The sequence below is a fragment of the Perognathus longimembris genome, chromosome 25, assembly GCF_023159225.1.
Source record: "Perognathus longimembris pacificus isolate PPM17 chromosome 25, ASM2315922v1, whole genome shotgun sequence".
In the NCBI taxonomy this organism is placed as follows: Eukaryota; Metazoa; Chordata; class Mammalia; order Rodentia; family Heteromyidae; genus Perognathus; species Perognathus longimembris.
In genome coordinates, this window is record NC_063185.1 from 17,040,642 (window position 1) to 17,060,192 (window position 19,551).

At 47.2% G+C, this 19,551-nt stretch overlaps 3 protein-coding genes across 3 annotated transcripts; all 3 read right to left on the bottom strand.

Moving 5' to 3' along the window:
• Positions 1-1,834: 1,834 nt before the first annotated feature.
• LOC125342045 (olfactory receptor 2M4-like) lies at positions 1,835-2,773 on the bottom strand. Its single transcript, XM_048334179.1, has one exon. It carries the CDS (start codon positions 2,771-2,773, stop codon positions 1,835-1,837), a length of 939 nt encoding a protein of 312 aa, XP_048190136.1.
• A 7,100-nt stretch (positions 2,774-9,873) lies between these two features.
• On the bottom strand, positions 9,874-10,827 carry LOC125342009 (olfactory receptor 56-like). Its single transcript, XM_048334144.1, has one exon. It carries the CDS (start codon positions 10,825-10,827, stop codon positions 9,874-9,876), a length of 954 nt encoding a protein of 317 aa, XP_048190101.1.
• Positions 10,828-15,438: 4,611 nt separating this feature from the next.
• LOC125341943 (olfactory receptor 56) lies at positions 15,439-16,386 on the bottom strand. Its single transcript, XM_048334071.1, has one exon. It carries the CDS (start codon positions 16,384-16,386, stop codon positions 15,439-15,441), a length of 948 nt encoding a protein of 315 aa, XP_048190028.1.
• Positions 16,387-19,551: the final 3,165 nt, after the last annotated feature.

Below are 19,551 nucleotides of genomic sequence, written 5' to 3' on the forward strand. Positions count from 1 at the left end.
ACCTACTTATTTCAGACATTTGCTTCTTTTATTCATGGCCAATGCAAACGATTCCGTACAAGAAAAATGCAAATTGGAAGTTGGATTAAAAGAAAAAAACAGTACAAGCATGAAAGTGGCTGGCTGTGCACATATAGCGGCCAGTGATGCAACTGGCATTGTTTCGAAGGATGGCAAACGCTTGCCACTTTCTCCTAAAGATGTAGGCACCTCAGATTCTAAGAATCCTCGGCTTATCAGGGCCTCGTACTCACATGAGCCAAAAACTTAGCTCTAAAAATATCTTTTCCACATCGGCACTATAGTCAATGAGCAACTTTTCACACGCTTCCTCCCAGGCTTCGTGCCAGTTTCTAACATCTAAAAATGGACTCATACAGAAAGTGTTCCAAAGGTAATTACTTGGAATCATCAAGGTTTAAAACAAAAAGCATTTAAAAAAAACACAAAACAGCATTGTTTTTAAATCCTAGCACACTGCATACTGTCTACTGCTGCTGCTCTGTCAGCTTTAACTCCCAGACAAGACTCTCTGGTTTGGGTTGTGCAACCTTGATTTGGGTTATGCCAGGGCTGGCTTCCAACTGTGATCCTCACATCTCAGCCTCCTGAGGAGCCAGGACTACAGGCGTGGGCCACCGGCCCAATGTTTTATCCAAGACTGTTTGGCAGGGTTCCTTGGGCTTATTGACCATTGGAACAGATACGTGTTTCTTTGACGCATGAGCCCTTGGGCTTTCTTGACAATTTAAGCGCTAGAAACCATTCAGCTTTATCCTAAAGCCAGGACATTTACTTATGCAAGGTGATGATACTAGATGGAGCTCAACAGTTCCTGAATGGGACTGACAAGATCCCATCATCCAGTCAGTCCCAGCTGCTCCAAATATCCCTTAATCCAGAGCCAACCTGACCAGTATAATGAAACTCTATCTTTCAAGACAAAAATTGACGATGTATAACTGTGAGAAGGCACACAAATTTATTTCCATTTCTTAATAACGCAGGAACACAAAAACGAGTTACACAGGAAGTAATCAGTAATTAGCGAGTGCCAAGAAACATCATACTTAGCTTTATCAGTAGCTATGATGATACAGAAGAATACCATAAGTTCCACAGAGAAGTGACGTTGCCCAGATCATGTAGCAGCTACTGTGCGTGGTGTTTCAGTGAACAAATGGGTTCTGAATCAGATCCCACTCCTGGTTCGAGTTTTATTTTTTTTAATTTTCCACATCCTTTAATGAATTACAAATATATCCACAGAAAAGACTCTCCTGTCACCCCAACCAAGACTGTGGCATTTCTGAAATAAGCCAGGAAACTTTTTAAAAGATGTAAATTACATTGTTCCAATGCAAATAAAACACACATATATCCTACCCACACTTGCATTTTACCAGATTTTCACAAAACTAAACTGGGCTCTGTTTCCCAGGGAAGACTCATATTATGCTTTGGCTAAATCAGATTTTGAAGCTATTTTCATCAAGAAGAGTCTTTGGACCAGATGAAATAAACACTGGTTGTCTTGGTTTGCTTTCAAGATGTCACCCAGAAGAAAGGCTTTGTCTGTCAACCTGAAGGAGGGTGGAAACAATGAATGTTGGTTCCTGAATTTACCATGGGCTTTGAGTCCTCCACGTAAGATTCATGATGGCCAGGTACCATTACGCCACTACCCCCTTCCAAGCACCGTAAGTGTTCTCAGATGATCCAGTGCGAAGCTTTGTTCTCACTGTCCATGGTGGGTGGACAAAGTAGAGGAATGGATACGGTAGAAGGGTCTAGACAGAGGAAAGGAAGCCAGAGAAAAGGATACGAGTGAGACCTACATTCCCTGCCGCCTCAGTATCTTCCTCAGGGCCCTAGAAACCTCCCTGTTCCTCAGGCTGTAAATGAGCGGGTTGAGAACCGGGGTGAGGATGGTGTAGAAGATGGAGGTAGCCCTGTCGCCCATGGGTGTCCTAGCTGAGGCTGTCTGCATGTAGCTAAAGATAGCTCCACCATAATAGAGGCCCACCACAGCCAGGTGGGAGGAACACGTGGTCAGAGCCTTCTGCTTCCCCTCGGTCGAGGGCATCTTGATCACTGCTGTGAGGACCCGGGCATAGGAAGCCACGATGACCCCAAGAGGCAACAGCAGCATGACCACACAACATGCGTAGATGAGGTCTTCAAAGAGAGAGGTGTCCGCACAGGAGAGGCGCAGCAGGGCAGGGACCTCACAGAAGAAGTGGTCCACTTCCAGAGAGTGGCAGTAGGGGAAGCTGAAGACCATCCCCACATCAATCACGCTGTCGGCCATCCCACCTGCCCAGCATGCCAGGGCCAGCGTGAAGCAGACCTTCCAGTTCATGAGCACAGGGTAGCGCAGTGGGAAACAGACAGCCACGTACCGGTCATAGGCCATGACTGCCAAGAGGAAACACTCGGCTCCTCCAACCATGACCACCAGGAAGATCTGCGCCCCACAGCCTCCCCGAGAGATAGATTTCCGGCCTGAGAGGAAGTTGGCCGCCATCTTGGGCACCACAGCACACATCATCGTCAAGTCCATGAGGGAAAGCTGGCTGAGGAAGAAGTACATGGGGGTGTGCAGATGCCTGTCGGCCTGGATGAGCAGCAGGAGGAGGAGATTGCCAGCCAGGGTGGCCACGGAGGCCAGGAGGACCAAGGAAAAGAAGAATAAGTCATATGGTGTGTGGCTGAACAGGCCTTTGAGGATGAAGTCGGACAGGAGGGTGTGGTTCCAGAGCTCAGTGGCCATGACCCTGAGAAACAAACAAACAGACTGTTTATCTGGCACCTCCACAGTGTAAAGAAACAAACCTTCACCTTCCAAGAGACAGAAACCAGCCCTTTCACATGGCCTAACCTTTGCTCCTCTAGTAGACATCCATTTTCTCAGGGAAGGAAGGTGGGGACATTGTCTGAATAGAATTGTACTCATAGCCCAGGCACTAGTGTCTCACATCTGTAGTCCTAGCCACTCAGGAAGCTGAGATCTAAGACTCAAACACAACCTGGGCAGACAAATATGAAAGACTTCTATTCCCAATTAGCCAGCAAAAATCCAGCCCACATGTGTGTCTCAAATGGAAGGGCGTCAACTGTGAGGAAAGAAAGAAAAGAATCAAGCCAGGTGCTAGTGGCTCATGCCTGTAATCCTAGCTACTCAAAAGGCTGAGATCGGAGGATTATAGAGCAAAGCCCTCTGGGCAGGAAAGTCTGTGAGACTCTTATCTCCAATTAGTCACCAGAAAACCAGAAGTGGAGCTATGGCTCAAAGTGGTAGAGTGCTAGCCTTGAGCAAAAGAGCTCAGGGACAACGCCCAGGCCCTGAGTTCAATCTCTATGTCTGACAAAAAAAAATTGGACTCATTACCTGACTTATGAAATAATAACCCCTCTGTAAAACACCTTAACAATAAAAGTATATCTCACTGCCTTCAGGAGTTACCAAAGCAAGATTTGGTTCCTATTTATCTCGAAAGATGAGAGAGCAGGGAAAAGAGGCAGAGGGGACCAAATTACAGGAAGAAAGAAGAGAAGTAAGTAAATGGTAAGTGGATAGCTGTATATTTACTGGAAGGGGGATACTGGTTTAAGAAGTAGGAAAAGTGAAGAATTAGAGGGCAAGAGAAACTGAAGGAAAAGGGAGAGGAGGTGGCAGGTTTAAAGGCTAATATAACTGAAAATCAAGAGTCTTCATTTCGCCTTTAAACTAAGAGAATAGACTCCTCCTTGTCCTATATTTCAGAGAACTGACCTTAGACAATTTGTCCCCTCTCTCTCTTTCTCTGCAATGCATGCGGATCTTTAAAACTTCAAATTTCTTGCCAGCTTTCTGACCCAGGAATGTCTGTCTCAAAAACCGAAATCAAGCCTGGTGCCAGTGGCTCACACCTATAATCCTAGCTACTCAGGAAGCTGAGATCTACACATCATGGTTCAAAAACCAGCCTGGGCAGGAAAGTTTGTGAGATTCTTATCTTTAACTGCACACACACACACACACACACACACACACACACACGCACTTTGGCTCAAGTGGTAGAGTGCTAGCCTTGAGCACAAAAGCTCAGGGACAGTGCCCAGGCCCTGTGTTCAAGCCCCAAGACAATAGATAGATAGATAGATAGATAGATAGATAGATAGATAGATAGATAGCCAGAATTTGTAGCACACACCCAATAATCACAGCATTTGGAGGCTGAAGCAGGAATAGAAGTTCAAGGCCAACATGGTCTATATAAACTCTGCTTTACTAATGACAGTAATAATTTTTTTTTAAAAAAAATCTTCCTAGAAACTGAGAAGATTGCCATACAAAGTATATTGAAACTGATATTCCCAAAGAGGAAAAATAAAAAGAAGCAAGAGGGAACCTGGTATTTATTTACATGCATGCTGTGATATTGAAGAAAATGTTTTATCCTTCAAATACCTTCATGTGCCTACTGGAGTTCTGCTTCACCAGCTCTGGTTATAGCCCTGTCATTTCTTGTTTTCTAAAGCTCCTCAGCGGAGCTGACACAGGCTTATGCATATATGGGTTTCGAACAATCTGTATAACAGAACACGTAACCTGTGCTGAGTCAGGAGCTGGGGAAGGCCTGGGATCCAGGAAGTTACAGGTGCATGCCAATAAAGGGAGCTGGATACAGGGTAGGGAAATAAAATCAGAGATTGGCTCACACCAAGGCACCAAATATTAATTAGCATAGACACCATGATGGAACCAGATCTCCCCACTGAATTTGGAACTCAGTCTAGAACGTGGGCACCAGTGAACAACCATAAACATTTTGCCATCAAAAACTAAAAGATTATCCTCACCCTGGCTTCTAATACTGGTAATGTTTACTAGTTGACAGCCAGGAAGTCTGTCCATGTTCAGACTGACTGTTTTCAGAGGGTGGAAGCTGAAGCCGGAAATGAGACCAGCTCTCCCAATTCCTGCACACTTGTAGTCCCTCCTCGGTCAGCCTCTTCCTCAACAACTCGACACCGACCACCCCCATTTGAATCCACCACAAGGTTTACCTTCCACTTCACCCAACACGTCCAGCCCTCCTCAAGGTGGGAGGAAGTGACGGCCTGGAGTAGGCTACTTTATACATACACCCCCCTGGCCCCCAGGGACCCAAATCTGAATGTACAGAACTAGCCATCCAAAAGGTTCTTCTGTATCTTACAAGAGTAATCATGAGCTCTGGTCCTAGATTTCCACCTGTCACGAGAGGAACAATGTCTTGGGACACCAAACCTCAGTTCTTAATGAGCCCAGGGAATCAGCCACAGCTTCACACCAAGAAGGAAACCAAAATAATGACTTGGCTTCAGGACAAAGTTCACTCCCCATAGCCTTGACTTTGAAAAACACCCCAGACTCCTATTAAACGAAGGAACGAGGGTGCCCCGGGAGACCTCAAGTCCCTACGTAGCATCTCCTCCCTTGCTCTGCCCCAGGACCACCACTGAATGTCAGAATGACTATCTAGCCATCCTCTGAGAGTTTTACTGAAGGATAGGAGGACGTGAAGCCAGTGAAATCATGGCGGGCCAGTGGGGGGTCACCCATGGCACATGCTCATAAACGTGTGTATCTTTTTCTCCCATTTAATTTTCCCTCGTCAGTGGATTCCACTGAGCCTTGGGAGGATGGAAGTATGACACCTTGGAGTACATGGGTTTCTTGTGGCTGGGGTCACCCAAATTACCACAAGCGCTTGGTGACTTAAAGTAACACGATTTTATTCTCTTAACCGTGCTGGAGGTCAGAAGTGAAAATTTTGTTTCATTGGTCTGAACTTGGGATATTGGGAGACGGATGCTCTCTTGAGAATCTGTGTCTTGGTCTTTTCCAGCATCGAGGGAGGCCTATGTGCTTTGGCTTCTGGCCTCTTCCTCCCTCTTCAAAGTATATATTATATATAGGGGATGTATAATACATTATATAATGTGTGTGTGTGTGTGTGTGTGTGTGTGTGTGTATAGTCCCTTTTCTGTAATCAAAGGGAAGAGACTTGGCTACTCTCAACTCCCACTTCATGCCACTAAAGCTACAACTGAAGAAACCCTTCCGTGTAGGCCTGAGCGGCACCTACACAGTCAAATGACTTCCCATGAAAACACACCTCAATCATCACAGTCTGGCAACAAGCACCTTGCAATTTTGCGTCTGTGTCTTGAGCCTCTTCTGCTTAGCATCTGGCTGCATCAGTGATGTGTTTAGGAAGGGACACAGAGTTCTAATTAATTAGGAAGCCACTGTCAAATGAATTGTTGGACAAGGGGTGCTATACAAACATAGACTAGTCCACTTGGATGGTTACTTAAGCAAAAAAAATTTCTAAGGTTTTTTTTTTTCAAGTGTGGGATAAACCTGGAGCGGTGTGCCTTTTAGGTTTGGCTGGTCTGAACCACAGCCTTTTTCACATTCCCTAGCGCGCGTGATGGCACTGTGGCACATACCCGTCTCAAGTGACACCTTCCTGTGTCTCCTGACCCTATCATATCAGTGATGCCACTAAGTGAAAGACAGAGAGAGGAGTGTCCGTAATGATGGTATGTCCGAAGTCAGGTCCACATCAACATACCTTGCTTCCATCAAATGTAGAAGCAAATGATCAGATTGTCATCATACTTTGGCTCTTTCTATTTAAGACCCGTTCTCACAACGAATAATTCTGTGACAGTTGTTTATCTTGATGTCCTTGTTCCTTTGCTTCCTTGAATGGAAATACAATGAAGGAAGGAGCAGTGGAAAGTTTCTTTTCTGGGTCCCACTTAACTCTTCCCATTGTTTCTTCCTACCATAAACAACCCCACGCTGGTGCTAGCCCCCCAGCACAGAGCCGAGGGGGCAGGAGGGGTGAAGGGGAGCTCAAGAACTACTCCTTCCCAAGGCCAAAGACTCCTTTCTAACTAGTCACTCCTCAGAACTAATTCTGGTCACGCTTATGATGAAGAAAACAGACAGCACAGAAAGTTCTCATGATGTCAGCTATCCGGGCAAGGTTTCTGAAAATAGGTTCTTGAGGTCAACACAGAGGCGGGGATCTAAGCTTCTCTCTCAGAGAATGGGGGAGATACCGGCCATATCCCCAAGGCCTTTCCTCTGTGTTCTGGCTTCCTCTTGTGCTTTCTAACTCCTCCTCTCCTTTTCCTTTCCCAGATCCCAACTGCAAGATCCTCGGCTCTAGTTTGAATGCAGTTTATCCACCAAAGTTTCTAGGTTTGGTCTTCAGTGCCGTGGTGATAACGTGAAGAGGTATGGCTTAGTAGGATATAGGCAGGTCTGTCTTCTGAACTGTCCACACAGTCACTTTCCCCTGCATATACTTTCTCTAACATAGTGCTAGGTCCTCATCACACCCGAGTTCATATGAGTACCATGCCTGTAAACCTCTAGAACTGTAAGATAAATGAATAACTGTCTTGAGTCCGGATCCAGGTGAGGGTTGGTGGAGTTTCCCTCTAAAAGTTGGGGACCGCATCACTTTCAGTCCTTGACTTTCATGGCAGAATAAGAACTGCTGGACAAGTCACAATGGTAAGAAAACTTGGCGGAGCTTTATTGAGTAGGAAAGTGTGCAATGGAACAGGCAAGTAGGCATGCAGACAGACAAGCAGGAAGGCAAAGGGACACTCTTAACAGAGTATGGGTGCTGGTTAGGAATATGGCCTAGTGGTAAAGGTGCTCATCTCGTATACATGAAGCCCTGGGTTCAATTCCTCAGCACCACATATATAGAAAAAAGCTGGAAGTGGCACTGTGGCTCAAGTGGTAGAGTGCTAGCCTTGAGCAAAAAGAAACCAGGGGCAGTGCTCAGGCCCTGAGTCCATGCCCCAGGACTGGCAACAAAAACAAAACAGTGTATGGGTGCTCTCAAAGGGAGAGACATAGATATATGATCATATAAGACGAGGATAGGCAAAAACAACTCCAAGAGAAGGACACAGGAGGATTCTATTGTTGACGTTACATTTAAAGTTCTAGGTGAATCTCCTTTGGCGTATGCTACGTTACTGTATATGATTTTGGTACACTGGGTATCGTATATATGCCTACCTGATCTAGGGAAGGGAAAGAAAAATGAGGGTGTAAGATATCACAAGGAGGGCTGGGGATATGGCCTAGTGGCAAGAGCGCTTGCCTCGTATACATGAGGCCCTGGGTTCAATTCCCCAGCACCACACATACACAAAATGGCCAGAAGTGGCTCTGTGGCTCAGGTGGCAGAGTGCTAGCCTTGAGCGGAAGAAGCCAGGGACAGTGCTCAGGCCCTGAGTCCAAGGCCCAGGACTGGCCAAAAAAAAAAAAAAAAAAAAAAGATAACACAAGGAATGTACTCACTGCCTTATTATGTAACTGTACCCCTTTGCACAACACCTTGTCAACAAAACGTAACTAATAAAAATTTAAAAACAAAGGGAGAGACATGGCATTATTTGACATGGGGTGCTATTTCTATGATGAAGGCAGCAGGTCTGACTTAAAGATAAGGATTTAGCTATGCTCTCGATTCTAATTTCTCAGTTCTTGGTTCCTATTTAGGCATTTCTTCCAGAAAAGAATGCATCCTGCCATAAAATACATGCTAATTCCGGAGGGAAGGAATACAGCCTGTCATCTCTCTTAAAAGCAAAGATAGTGCTACTATGTTTCTAAATGCTTTGTTTGTTTCTGATTTGCCTTCACCATGTTTAATCTACCCTAGTCTTTTTTCCAATAAAGTAGCCTGTCTCAGGTATTTCATTAGATTAATGGAAAACAGACTAATGAACACATCCTGGTTACTCTCAGTCAATACCCAACTTTTATTGAATCTTCTCCTCAACCTTCAAGATCACCTATCTATCCTACATGGAAAGGAGAAAGCAAGTGGTTTAAGTCAAGTAGAGAGTGTCCCGTTTGCCCACCTCTGCCCAACAGCTCCCCTCCTGAGGCGTCCCATGGATACCTACTGGCAGATGTGTCTTCAACTCTTCCCCTAAACTCTTCATGGGTGTCTCCACCACAGAATCTCTGCATTCTCTCTAACACCATCAGTGCCTTAGAGGAGCTTCTTGGTGCCCAGGTAATCCTGTCAGTACATGTAACATGACCTTATGCAGAAATCCTAAGGTACCATTGCTCCTGAATCACTGTGTGTCACACAGATTGGGTTTTCCAAGAGCAGAGAGAAACAGACTCTGTACAAAGAATTTTATTGGATAGAACGCTCCAGATCAACACCTATGGTGAGGGAAAGACAGGTAAGGAAGCAAAACAGAGCATAGGAACGAGTTTCCTATGATTCCTCAGATGAAATTAAGTGGGATGCTAGGGCTGGGGTTGCCTTTCACCATCACTAGTGGGCTGCAGGCAACCCTCACGGAGAAGGAGAACATGACTATAATAAAGATGCAGATTCTGGGGGCTGGGGATATGGCCTAGTGGCAAGAGTGCCTGCCTCGGATACACGAGGCCCTAGGTTCGATTCCCCAGCACCACATATATAGAAAACGGCCAGAAGGGGCGCTGTGGCTCAGGTGGCAGAGTGCTAGCCTTGAGCAAAAAGAAGCCAGGGACAGCTCAGGCCCTGAGTCCAAGCCCCAGGACTGGCCAAAAAAAAAAAAAAAAAGATGCAGATTCTGAGAGCATCTATTGGATGATGACCTTAGATCATCTATTCTAGCTAACCTTGATAGGCCCAGGCTTCCTTTCACATCGCTCAGACGCAACGTGGAGTGACGGATGGATCGGATGTGTTGCTAACTTGTTTGTTTTGTGCGACACATCTGTTTCTCTTCGAGTCAAACTAGAGTTGGCTGGTCCAGCTTCCGGGATTATAGGGCCCGCATGGTCAGGCCCCAACCTCAATCTCCCACCCTCCCAACGCAGGGACACTTCCCCAGGAGTTTCCTCAGAGCCCCGGTCACTTCCTTGTTTCTCAGACTGTAGATGAGAGGATTGAGCATGGGCGTGATCATGGTGTAGAAGGCAGAGACCACCTTGTCCTGCTTGGAGGAGTGGTAGGCCTGAGGCCGCATGTAGGTGACCATGGCGGCCCCATAAAAGAGGGAGACCACCATCATGTGGGAGGAGCAGGTGGCGAAGGCTTTCTGCCGGCCCTCCGCAGAGCGCATGCGAAGGACGGCCGCCAGGATCCGCAGGTAGGAGGCAGAGATGACAGAGAAGGGCAGGAGCAGCATGAGGACGCAGCAGACGTAGATCATGGTTTCGTAGAGGGAGGTATCAGCACAGGCTAGTTTGAGCACAGCAGGGACCTCACAGAAGAAATGGTCAATCTCCTGGGAGCCACAATAGGGGAAGCGGAGTGTGAAGACGGCCTGGATCAACCCATCCACCAGGCCAAAGAGCCAGGACCCGGCCACCATGAGCCAGCAGACCCTGCGGTTCATGACCACCGAGTACCTCAGCGGGTTGCTGATGGCGACGTAGCGATCGTAGGCCATGAACGCCAGCAGGAAGCACTCGTCGCCCAGCAGGGTGAGGAAGAAGAGGATCTGGAGTCCACAGCCCGCGAAGGAGATGGCGCCCCCACCGCGGAGGAAATCGACGGCCATGCGGGGCACGATGGTGGAGATGAGCATGAGGTCCATGAGCGACAGCCAGCTGAGGAAGAAGTACATGGGGCTGTGCAGGCGCGCGTCCGCGTGGATGAGGACGATCATGAGCCCGTTGCCAGACAGGGCCACCAGGAACATGAGCATGATGATGGAGAAGAGGAACAGGTGCAATGGCGAGAGGCTGAAGAGGCCCAGGAGGATGAAGTGGGAGACGAGCGTCTGGTTGCCCACCCAGGCCATTGTTCCTGCCCAGGACACGCGGGAGGCAGGGCGGGGGGCTCTAAGGAGGAGATTTACCAGACTTAGCATGACATTATTGGAGTCAGGATCCTGCCATCAAGAGCCAGCAAACATGGCAGCTCCCGACCACTCTAGAAAGAATCACCCAGAAGGCAAAGGAGACCCGAAGGCAAGGGGGGTCCCTGAGCGAAGTGGGCAGCCAGGCAGAAGGACAGAGAACTCTCCATTCCAATGTGGGTCACGGTCCCCCGGATATCCGGAGCACCGAGGCACCTGTGAGTGCCCAGCCTCTGTCTAACCTTTCCCATCCGCCTGTGGAAAGCAGACGTGGCCTTCGAACCATTCTGCCTCTCTCTTGCCACCCCCTGCTTCCCTCTGAGTTTTCTCATGGCTGCTCCAGGCCCCCCGGGTACTCTATAGCATGTGGTGAACACAGAGGAAGACAGCATCTATGCCCGGCTCCCACCCAGATTCCACTGTCACCACTGCACCATCCCGCGCTCAGGTCCGGAGCCTGACTACAAACTCAGCAGAGTCCGATATTGTAGTCATGCCCACTGTGTCTCAACCTCCCTCGCCATTTAACATGCCAAAGTTAGTCTATCTCTAAAGAAAAAAAAAAAAACAGTCAGAATAAAGTCAAAGTTTACTTCATAAATGAAAACTTAGAGAGCATTATTTGTATTAGACACATTCACATTCTCTACGTCTACATCCTATTTCTATACACCTATTTGCCATTGTCTCTCAGGATGTGTCTACAGCAAGTCAGGGATCCTAATAATACCATCCAATCTGCCAAGAAATGCCTAGGCCTGCATTCATCCAACAATCACTCACTGAACACTGATTATGTGTGCGAGGTCCTATGCTAACTGAGGACAGTAGCGTGAAAGAGCAGATGGAGAGCTTTTCCACTTGGGAATCCAGTACGTTAAACTTCTATCCTCCCGTCCTTCCCTAAAAATTACACCTCCCCCCACCCTGCAAAATGAGGACAAAAACAACCACCTTCCAGGGTAGTCCTGAAGATTAAAATAATAAATTCAAAAAACCCAGACCTATGCCTGATTCATACAGAAATAAAAAAAAAAAAACCTCAATAATCAGGAACTACTATGGGCCTTTACCAGAGGAACAAATCTAAGACTTCAGCAGATGATGGAAGGACAAAGAGACTGGAGGAAAGAGGAAAGGTCTTGGAAATGGCTGTGATTATCGTAGCAGGTGAGGACCACCCATTCTGTCACCTTAAACATGGTCTTCAACCTCCCTGAGCCTCTTTCCAAGTATCATGGGATATTCAAAAATATTTCCTCATAGTCACTGTGAAGATAAAATTGGATCGTGTATGGAATATCCTCCACTGCATGCCTGGTGCCTAGTAAATACCCCAAGGTATCATGACAACAATTGTGATGAAGGCTGATAACTTCCCTCATCTATTAAGTTCTGAGCAAACGGAAGAGGAGGAATGTAAAAGAGAAGGAAAACATTTCAAACTACAATGCATGAGAAGTCAGAATTTCTGAGTGTATAGGGAATTTGGACACTGTTTGACTCTTATCTGGTAAATGGATTTCCTTCGCAGCAAGTGCTTTTAAAACAGTCAATTGGGTAAACTAATCCGAGTTGATAAAAGAAGATTTCCCTGACAAAGGCTTCCCGGGGTGATGATTTCAGGTAGGCTACAGAGACTGCTGCAGAAGCTCACCTGGGAACTTTGTGGAAGAGCTCAGAGGCAGAAGGGATGGAAATCAGACCCCCGGGGGGGCTTTCTCCCATAGACAGAAAGTGGAGACATGGAAGTAAAGGGGAATGACCCATCAAAATATGCCTTTTCCAAATAGAAGAGCTCTGGCTGTCCTTCAGGAAGAAGGAGTGTAGAGAACATAAAACAGGAAACAGGAACTGGAAACAGAAACTTGATTCTAAGAATAAGAAGTGCAAGTATTGCGGATGATGGGCAAGAATAAATTTTACCACTACCTTTCTGATAAAATCTAATACCAAGATATTATGAGTGACAGATAATTTCCCCAGAATCTGAGTAGCCCAGGAAATCATGTACGACGACAGTTTACACTTCTTGATATTATAGCCATGAAATAAAGGCTTACAACAAAGATCCCAGGGGTGTGTGTGCGTGTGTGTGTGTGTGTGTGTGTGTGTGTGTGTGTGTGTGTGCCAGTTGAGTGTTCCGGTCCTGGGGCTTGCAATCAGACCCTTTCTGATATCTCTGAGCTTTTCTTGCTCAAGGCTAGAACGCTACCACTTGAGCCACAGCTCCACTTCTGGCTTTTTGGTGCTTGATTGGAGTCTCATGCACTTAGGCTACACCTAGGCTGGCTTTGAGCTGCGATCCTCAGATCTCAGCTTCCTGAAGAGCTAGGATGACAGTTGTGAGCCACCCACACCTGGCATAACACACTATCCAGTGCTGCAAGAGCTCTCTAGCTCAAGAGAAATGGTAAGGATCAATGTGGAGTGAACAAGCTTGCAAATTAAAGGTTTGATCCTTAGGCAAATGACACAGAGGAAGCACATTACCTGAAACCACAGATCCAATGACTCGGGACGGAGGACTGGGGAACTGGGTGGGCAAACTCCCAACCAGAAGCTGTGTGCCCCAGATGAACAGACTTGAGCACCACCACCCAGAAGCCGCTGCTTTGCTCAGTGAGTTAGGTGTGCAAGGAGGCCTCTCTCACTTCAAGGAAGTTGACGGACCTCCATCTCCTTGAAAGCAATGGATCTGAGAAGAAAACTAGAGGGACTTAGGAAACAAAGAGGAATTTGTAGAACATGAGGCTCACAGTTAGAACAACTCTATTCTCCACTGTGTCCTGAGATGTTTGGAACACACACACACACACACGCACACACACACACACACACAGAGAGAGAGAGAGAGAGAGAGAGAGAGAGAGAGAGAGAATACACAAAAGGATGTGGGAAAGGTTTTGAAAAAATACATGAAAATGAGAGGAAAAATAGATGCTGAGAGAAGGAACTCCGGAAAAAACCTGGAAAAGAGAATCCTAGGTTAAAGCACTGGGAGAATCTTTAGGGGATTTATAAGCCTACCTGAGGGGTTGGGTTGTAGCTCAGTGGCAATGCGCTTGCCCCTGAAGTGCAACGTCCTAGGTTCAATCCCCAGGCCTAAAAAAAGAAAACACCAAAAAATAGACATATATACAGTTAAAAAGCCCATCAGAAAGACAGCACAGAGAGAAAGACCATCCCACATCTGAAATGAAAGCAGCGCCCAAGTGAGTGGACCACAAGGGGAGGGGGTCTCTTCCTGGAGTGGGGGGGGGACTCACAGAGCTTCTCACCTGGGCTCAGGCCCTCCACCGGACCAGCTCCAGCCCCTGGCTGAGAGACTGAATTCTCTGTCCCTTCTCACTTCCCTCCACAGTTACATTCTCTACTGTGACCAAGTTGCTTCTGTTGTCACAAACCCTCAGAGACACCCCCTCCTCTGACACACCTCTGTCCCCAGTCTCTCACAATTAAACCTCCAAGGGAAGACAACATCCTGGAAAGTTCTCTGAATGTCTCAGATATTCCAACAAACACATTGTCCCCCGGGGAAGGAAAGAAGGGCAAAGGAAGTCGTGAGGGCGTCTGCGGGCAGACTTAGGAGGAACTGTGAAGGCTGTCTTGTTCTCTGTAGTTAATGGTCACCTTGGTGACAGCCATGCAGCCATGTATGTAGGTGGAACCAACAGGCCATCTTCTAGAATCTTCCACAACACCACCTCGCTGCCTCTTGCCATGACCTAAGCTAGCAGATGAGTTTCCTTCTCTTAGGTGGAATGCTTTTCAAGGGAAAAGCACAGCACCAAGACTAAGCTGAGTCAGAAGACCAAGGATGGGGTTTGACTAATATGAGTCTCAGTTCCCTCATTCTGCAGAAAGGGAACAATGATGTAGATCCCAAATGGTTTGCTATAGCTGGGCACCCATGGCTCACTCCTGTAACCCTAGCTACTCAGGAGGCTGAGACCTGAGGACTGCAGTTCAAAGTCAGCCCAAACACAAAAGTCTAGGAATAGGCATTTATCTCCAGAGACATTTATCTCCAGTAAACCACTAAGAAGTGGAAAGTGGAGCTGTGGCTCAAGTGGTAGAGCACTAGCCTTGAACTAAAAAGCTCAGGGTCAGCACCCAGGCCCTAGCTTCAAGCCCTGCAATTGGGGAAGAAAGGAAAGACTGTATATTGGAAAGACTATGTGTTTGTCAATTGCTGTTTAATAAAAGTCAGACAAATACTTGACATTTGTTGGCTTGACTATCTGTTAAGTCATCTAGAAAAGCATATAAAGGAAGACAACAATGCCCAGAACACCCAACAAAAGACAGGATGCCAGGAGAAATGAACAGAATAACTTTAATGTAGGGTTGTTATTTTAAAAAAATAAATAAATAAACAACAGTAGAAATAATGAGAAGCATCACGCCTTCATGAAGCTTTAGCTTTGCCTGTAATCTCTGGGAGGAAGAGCAGGCCTTACTAATGAGGAAGTAGACATTCTCACAGGGAAGCTGACTTACAGAGTTACGATTACACAGCCAGCAGGAGGGCAAAGGCAGCCAGCCTGGTGTTCAGTGCTGACTGGCAACCCTGCAGCGGCCCCAGCCCTTCCTGAGAGCGCCCATCACCTCCCGGTTTCTTAAGCTATAAATGAGGGGGTTGAGCATAGGAGTGAGGACCGTGTAAAAGAGAGAGACCACCTTGTCATGGCTAGGAGCTCGGTATCGCCTGGGCCTTAAGTAGATAAACATGGCTGCCCCATAGAAGAGGGAGACGACTGTCAGGTGAGAGGAGCAGGTGGCCAGAGCCTTCTGTCGGGACCGAGCAGAGTTCATGCGGAGCACAGCCCCCAGGATGCGGCTGTAGGAGGCCACGATGATGGAGAAAGGAAGGAGCAGCATGAAGACACAGCAAGCAAACAGCAGGGTCTCAAAAAGGGATGTGTCTGCACAGGCCAGTTTCAGTAGAGCTGGCACCTCGCAGAAGAAGTGATCCACGTCCCTCGAGCCACAGTAGGGAAAGCTCATGGCCGCCACCATCTGAATCATGCCATCCAAGATCCCAAAAGCCCAGGAACTCCCAGCAATCTGGAGACACACCTTCGGACTCATGAGAATGGGATAATGTAGTGGGTGGCTAATGGCTACATAGCGGTCGTAAGCCATGAGTCCCAGCAGGAGTCCCTCGGACCCCACGAGGGAGACAAAAATTCCAATTTGTACTCCACAACCCACAAAAGAGATGGACTTCGTCCCAGACAGGAAGTTGGCCGCCATCTTGGGCACGATGTCACAGACCAACATGAGGTCCATGAAGGAGAGTTGGCTGAGGAAGAAGTACATGGGTGTGTGGAGTCGAGGATCTGCGTAGATGAGAAGGATGAGGAGAACGTTCCCGCAGAGGGCCCCCGTGAACACTCCCAGAACGATGGAGAAGAGGACTGAGTCAATCTGGCTATGGGAGAAGATGCCCAAGAGAATAAATCCATCAAGAGATGATTGGTTCTGCCACACTCCCATGGCTGAGCCACTGTCACCTGAGAATGGACGCAGAGACATTCTGAGACTGAAGGCCATGCCTTTAATCCCTAAATACCACTCTTCTTCCTTAGTCAGGTAGATCTTTTATGGTTCATTAGAGGTAAAATGTATGTGATTTGGAAGATAGAGGAGAATGCTTTTTTATAACCTCAAGGATACCGGTGGTCAGATCTCTGCTACTTCACAGAATTACACTAGCTATTCATTGGTATCGATCTACACCAAGAATAGTAGAAATTCAATTTTTGGGGGGGTCAGTCATGGGACTTGAACTCAAAGACTGAGTTCTGTCCCTGAGCTCTTTTGCTCAAAGGTAGCACTCTACCGATTTGAGCCACAGCTCCACCTCTGGTTTTCTGGTGTTTCATCAGATAAGAGTCTCATGGACTTTCCCGCCCTGCTGGCTTTGAGCCAGGAACCTGAGATCTCAGCCTCCTGGGTAGCTAGCAGCAGCCAGCAGAAATTGAAATATCTTTTTTTTGCTAATCCTAGGGCTTGAACTCAGAGCCTGAGCACTGTCCCTGGCTTCTTTTTGCTCAAGGCTAGCACTCTACCTCTTGAGCCACAGCACCACTTCCAGCTTTTGCTGTTTATGTGGTGCTGAGGATTCGAACCCAGGGCTTCATGCATGCTAGGCAAGCCATAATCTTGGCCCCTGAAATGTTTTTATGTGTCATGGAATTATGGAGCAATTCTCCTACAGTGAACTCTTGGCTTTGTTATATGGCACTGACTCTTTGTAGCTGTTATTGCATCGACTTGCAAACCAGCTTTAGCAGTTCCTGCCACTATTTCCTTCACAAGAGAGAATTTATGTTATAACAAGGAAAGACAATGGAGACTTGGGATGTTCCTTAGCCTTCATTTTGTGTGGACACAAAATCTTAAAACCATCTTTATTTAAATATTTCTTTTGTTCATAGATTCAAACTATCAGAAAAACCTCTAGGTTCCAGATTCACTGTTAGCTCTCCCCTAATCACCTCAGCAATTACCCTGGTTCTGAGCTACCATCTGTCTTGGCTCCCAGCTTCTGTCTTTGAACTCCTGGAATTTATTTTCACAACAATTCCAGTGACCCTTCTAAAATGTGGGTTGGTTATAAATATCCTAGTGACAGTGCCTGGGAAGGAAAAACTGGGAGAGAGCAAGGGAAGGGGAGACAAAGTATTTTTCAAAAAGAATTGTACTCATTACCTGACTCATGTAAATATAACCCCTCCTGACTCATGTAAATATAACCCCTCTATATATCACCTCTACACCATATATATGTATGTCTGTATATATATATATATAGTCTTACTCAATTCTATATGTGTATATAAGAAAGTTTGTCACTCACTTCCCAAATTACTTCAAATTTGATTAAATTCTTTCAGTGGCAAACAAAGCCCCCCATCACGTTCTCTCTCTCTCTCTCTCTCACTCACACACACACACACACACACACACACACACACACACACACACAGATTACTCCAAGTTTATCTACCATTCCCCTTTTGTTCCCTGTGTGTTCTTGAATTTCCTCACACAGAACACATCCCTACCTTCAGTCTTTTGCAATTTTCTCTGTGGCGTACTCTATTCCCAGACATCACTCCCATGCCAACTTTATCCACATGGAAAAGCTGTATTAAAACTATCAGTATTGTTGCCCTTCCTGATCTGGTTTCCCCTCTGCCCTTACCCCATTTCACCTTGCACACGCTTCCATTTTTGTACCTTTACTCTCTGACCCATCCTACTGGAATATAAGCATCAGTTGTTGTTCGCAATGACATCGGGAAGCCTCTGGGAGGGTGCCCCATACATAATATAGCCTCTGTGCACGTACTTGGCTGAAGATAATAATTCGTGATGAAGAGACATAAGGCTGTGAGCTCCATTTTGTGAAAGCAGAAAACTTGTTCCTTTAACGTCAGGACACCTTGCTCTTGGCTTCATTTCTAGTAGCTCACTATAGGATTCCCCTTAATGAGGGAGCATGGGTGACAGGACAGGAAAGAGCCTCGGGTATTTACAAGCCTTAAGGAGGTTCTCCACACATGGGCGGGAGTTGTGTCTGTGAGGCATTTGTGGGCTGGTGCTACTCAAGGCCACCACATTTCATTGCAAAGACGAAACGAGGCCAGGACACTGTGTTCTCCATGGAAAGACCCAGGGTAATTTCCTAAGATAGGATGGGCTGGGCCCTATGGGTGACTAGGGAGGGAGCTGCATCACCTGTTTATTTCTCTGCCTGAGAGACCACATCCTAACTGGTGCCCCCAAAGATACCCAGGCCTTCGGCATCCGGAGGTGATGTGGATGGGGTTTGCTCTAGGAGCAGGGTACTCTTCTCGAGTCCTTGCAAGCACCCTCGCGGTCATATTGGCCTCCCACTCAACGACCAGAGCACCCCACTTCTAGGGGAGCCCTTCGTCCCCCCATTGCTCTCACGGCAGTTTCCTCTCCTGTGCTGAGGACCCCTAGAACCTACAAACAAGGCCCGAGACCACAGGCATAGCCCACTCCCCTTCCCCCCCCACCCACCTTCTCATATTAAAATATAACCACCCTCGATGAGTCCCTGAAACTCAGATTCAACTCAGTGTTGGACTCCTGACCTTGCAGGCCCATTGGGCCTCATCCTTCTGGAAGTGGCCAGACAGAGATCATTACCTCCCCTGGCGGGGGGCAGTGGGGGGGAGCTTTCCTCACCTCCTTCCTATTTCAATTAATAGTAGGTGTGTCTATCCGCCCCTTGTGTCCTCTACGCCAAGCTTGCACCCCAGCCATTCTAAATCATTGCTGTCGCTGCTGCTGCTGTGATCACATCCCTTCCCGAACGCTTCTTTCTCCTTCCAGCTCCTCCTTCTACCTAGTTGTCAGCCCATTGCTCTATCGCTGGATAATGACAACGCCCCCTAAGGGGCCTGCCCCGCTTGGACCCCCAAACTATTGACACGGAACATTGGACTAAGCCTGCCTCCTTAAGAATAAAGGGCATTGTGCTTCCCGAATAAAAGTCCCTCCATCCTCCCCCTGAGCCTCCTGTCCCCCTGCTTGCCTCTCTCTAGCCCTGGGACCTTGGTGTTCACTCTTACCCCTTCACGGGAAGGCTCCTTCTTGGTCAGCTCTGCTTGTACACTCACGCAC

Excerpts from the sequence above, each read along its gene's own strand:
- LOC125342045 (XM_048334179.1), bottom strand. The coding sequence starts at position 2,773 with ATGGCCACTGAGCTCTGGAACCACACCCTCCTGTCCGACTTCATCCTC.
- LOC125342009 (XM_048334144.1), bottom strand. The coding sequence starts at position 10,827 with ATGGCCTGGGTGGGCAACCAGACGCTCGTCTCCCACTTCATCCTCCTG.
- LOC125341943 (XM_048334071.1), bottom strand. The coding sequence starts at position 16,386 with ATGGGAGTGTGGCAGAACCAATCATCTCTTGATGGATTTATTCTCTTG.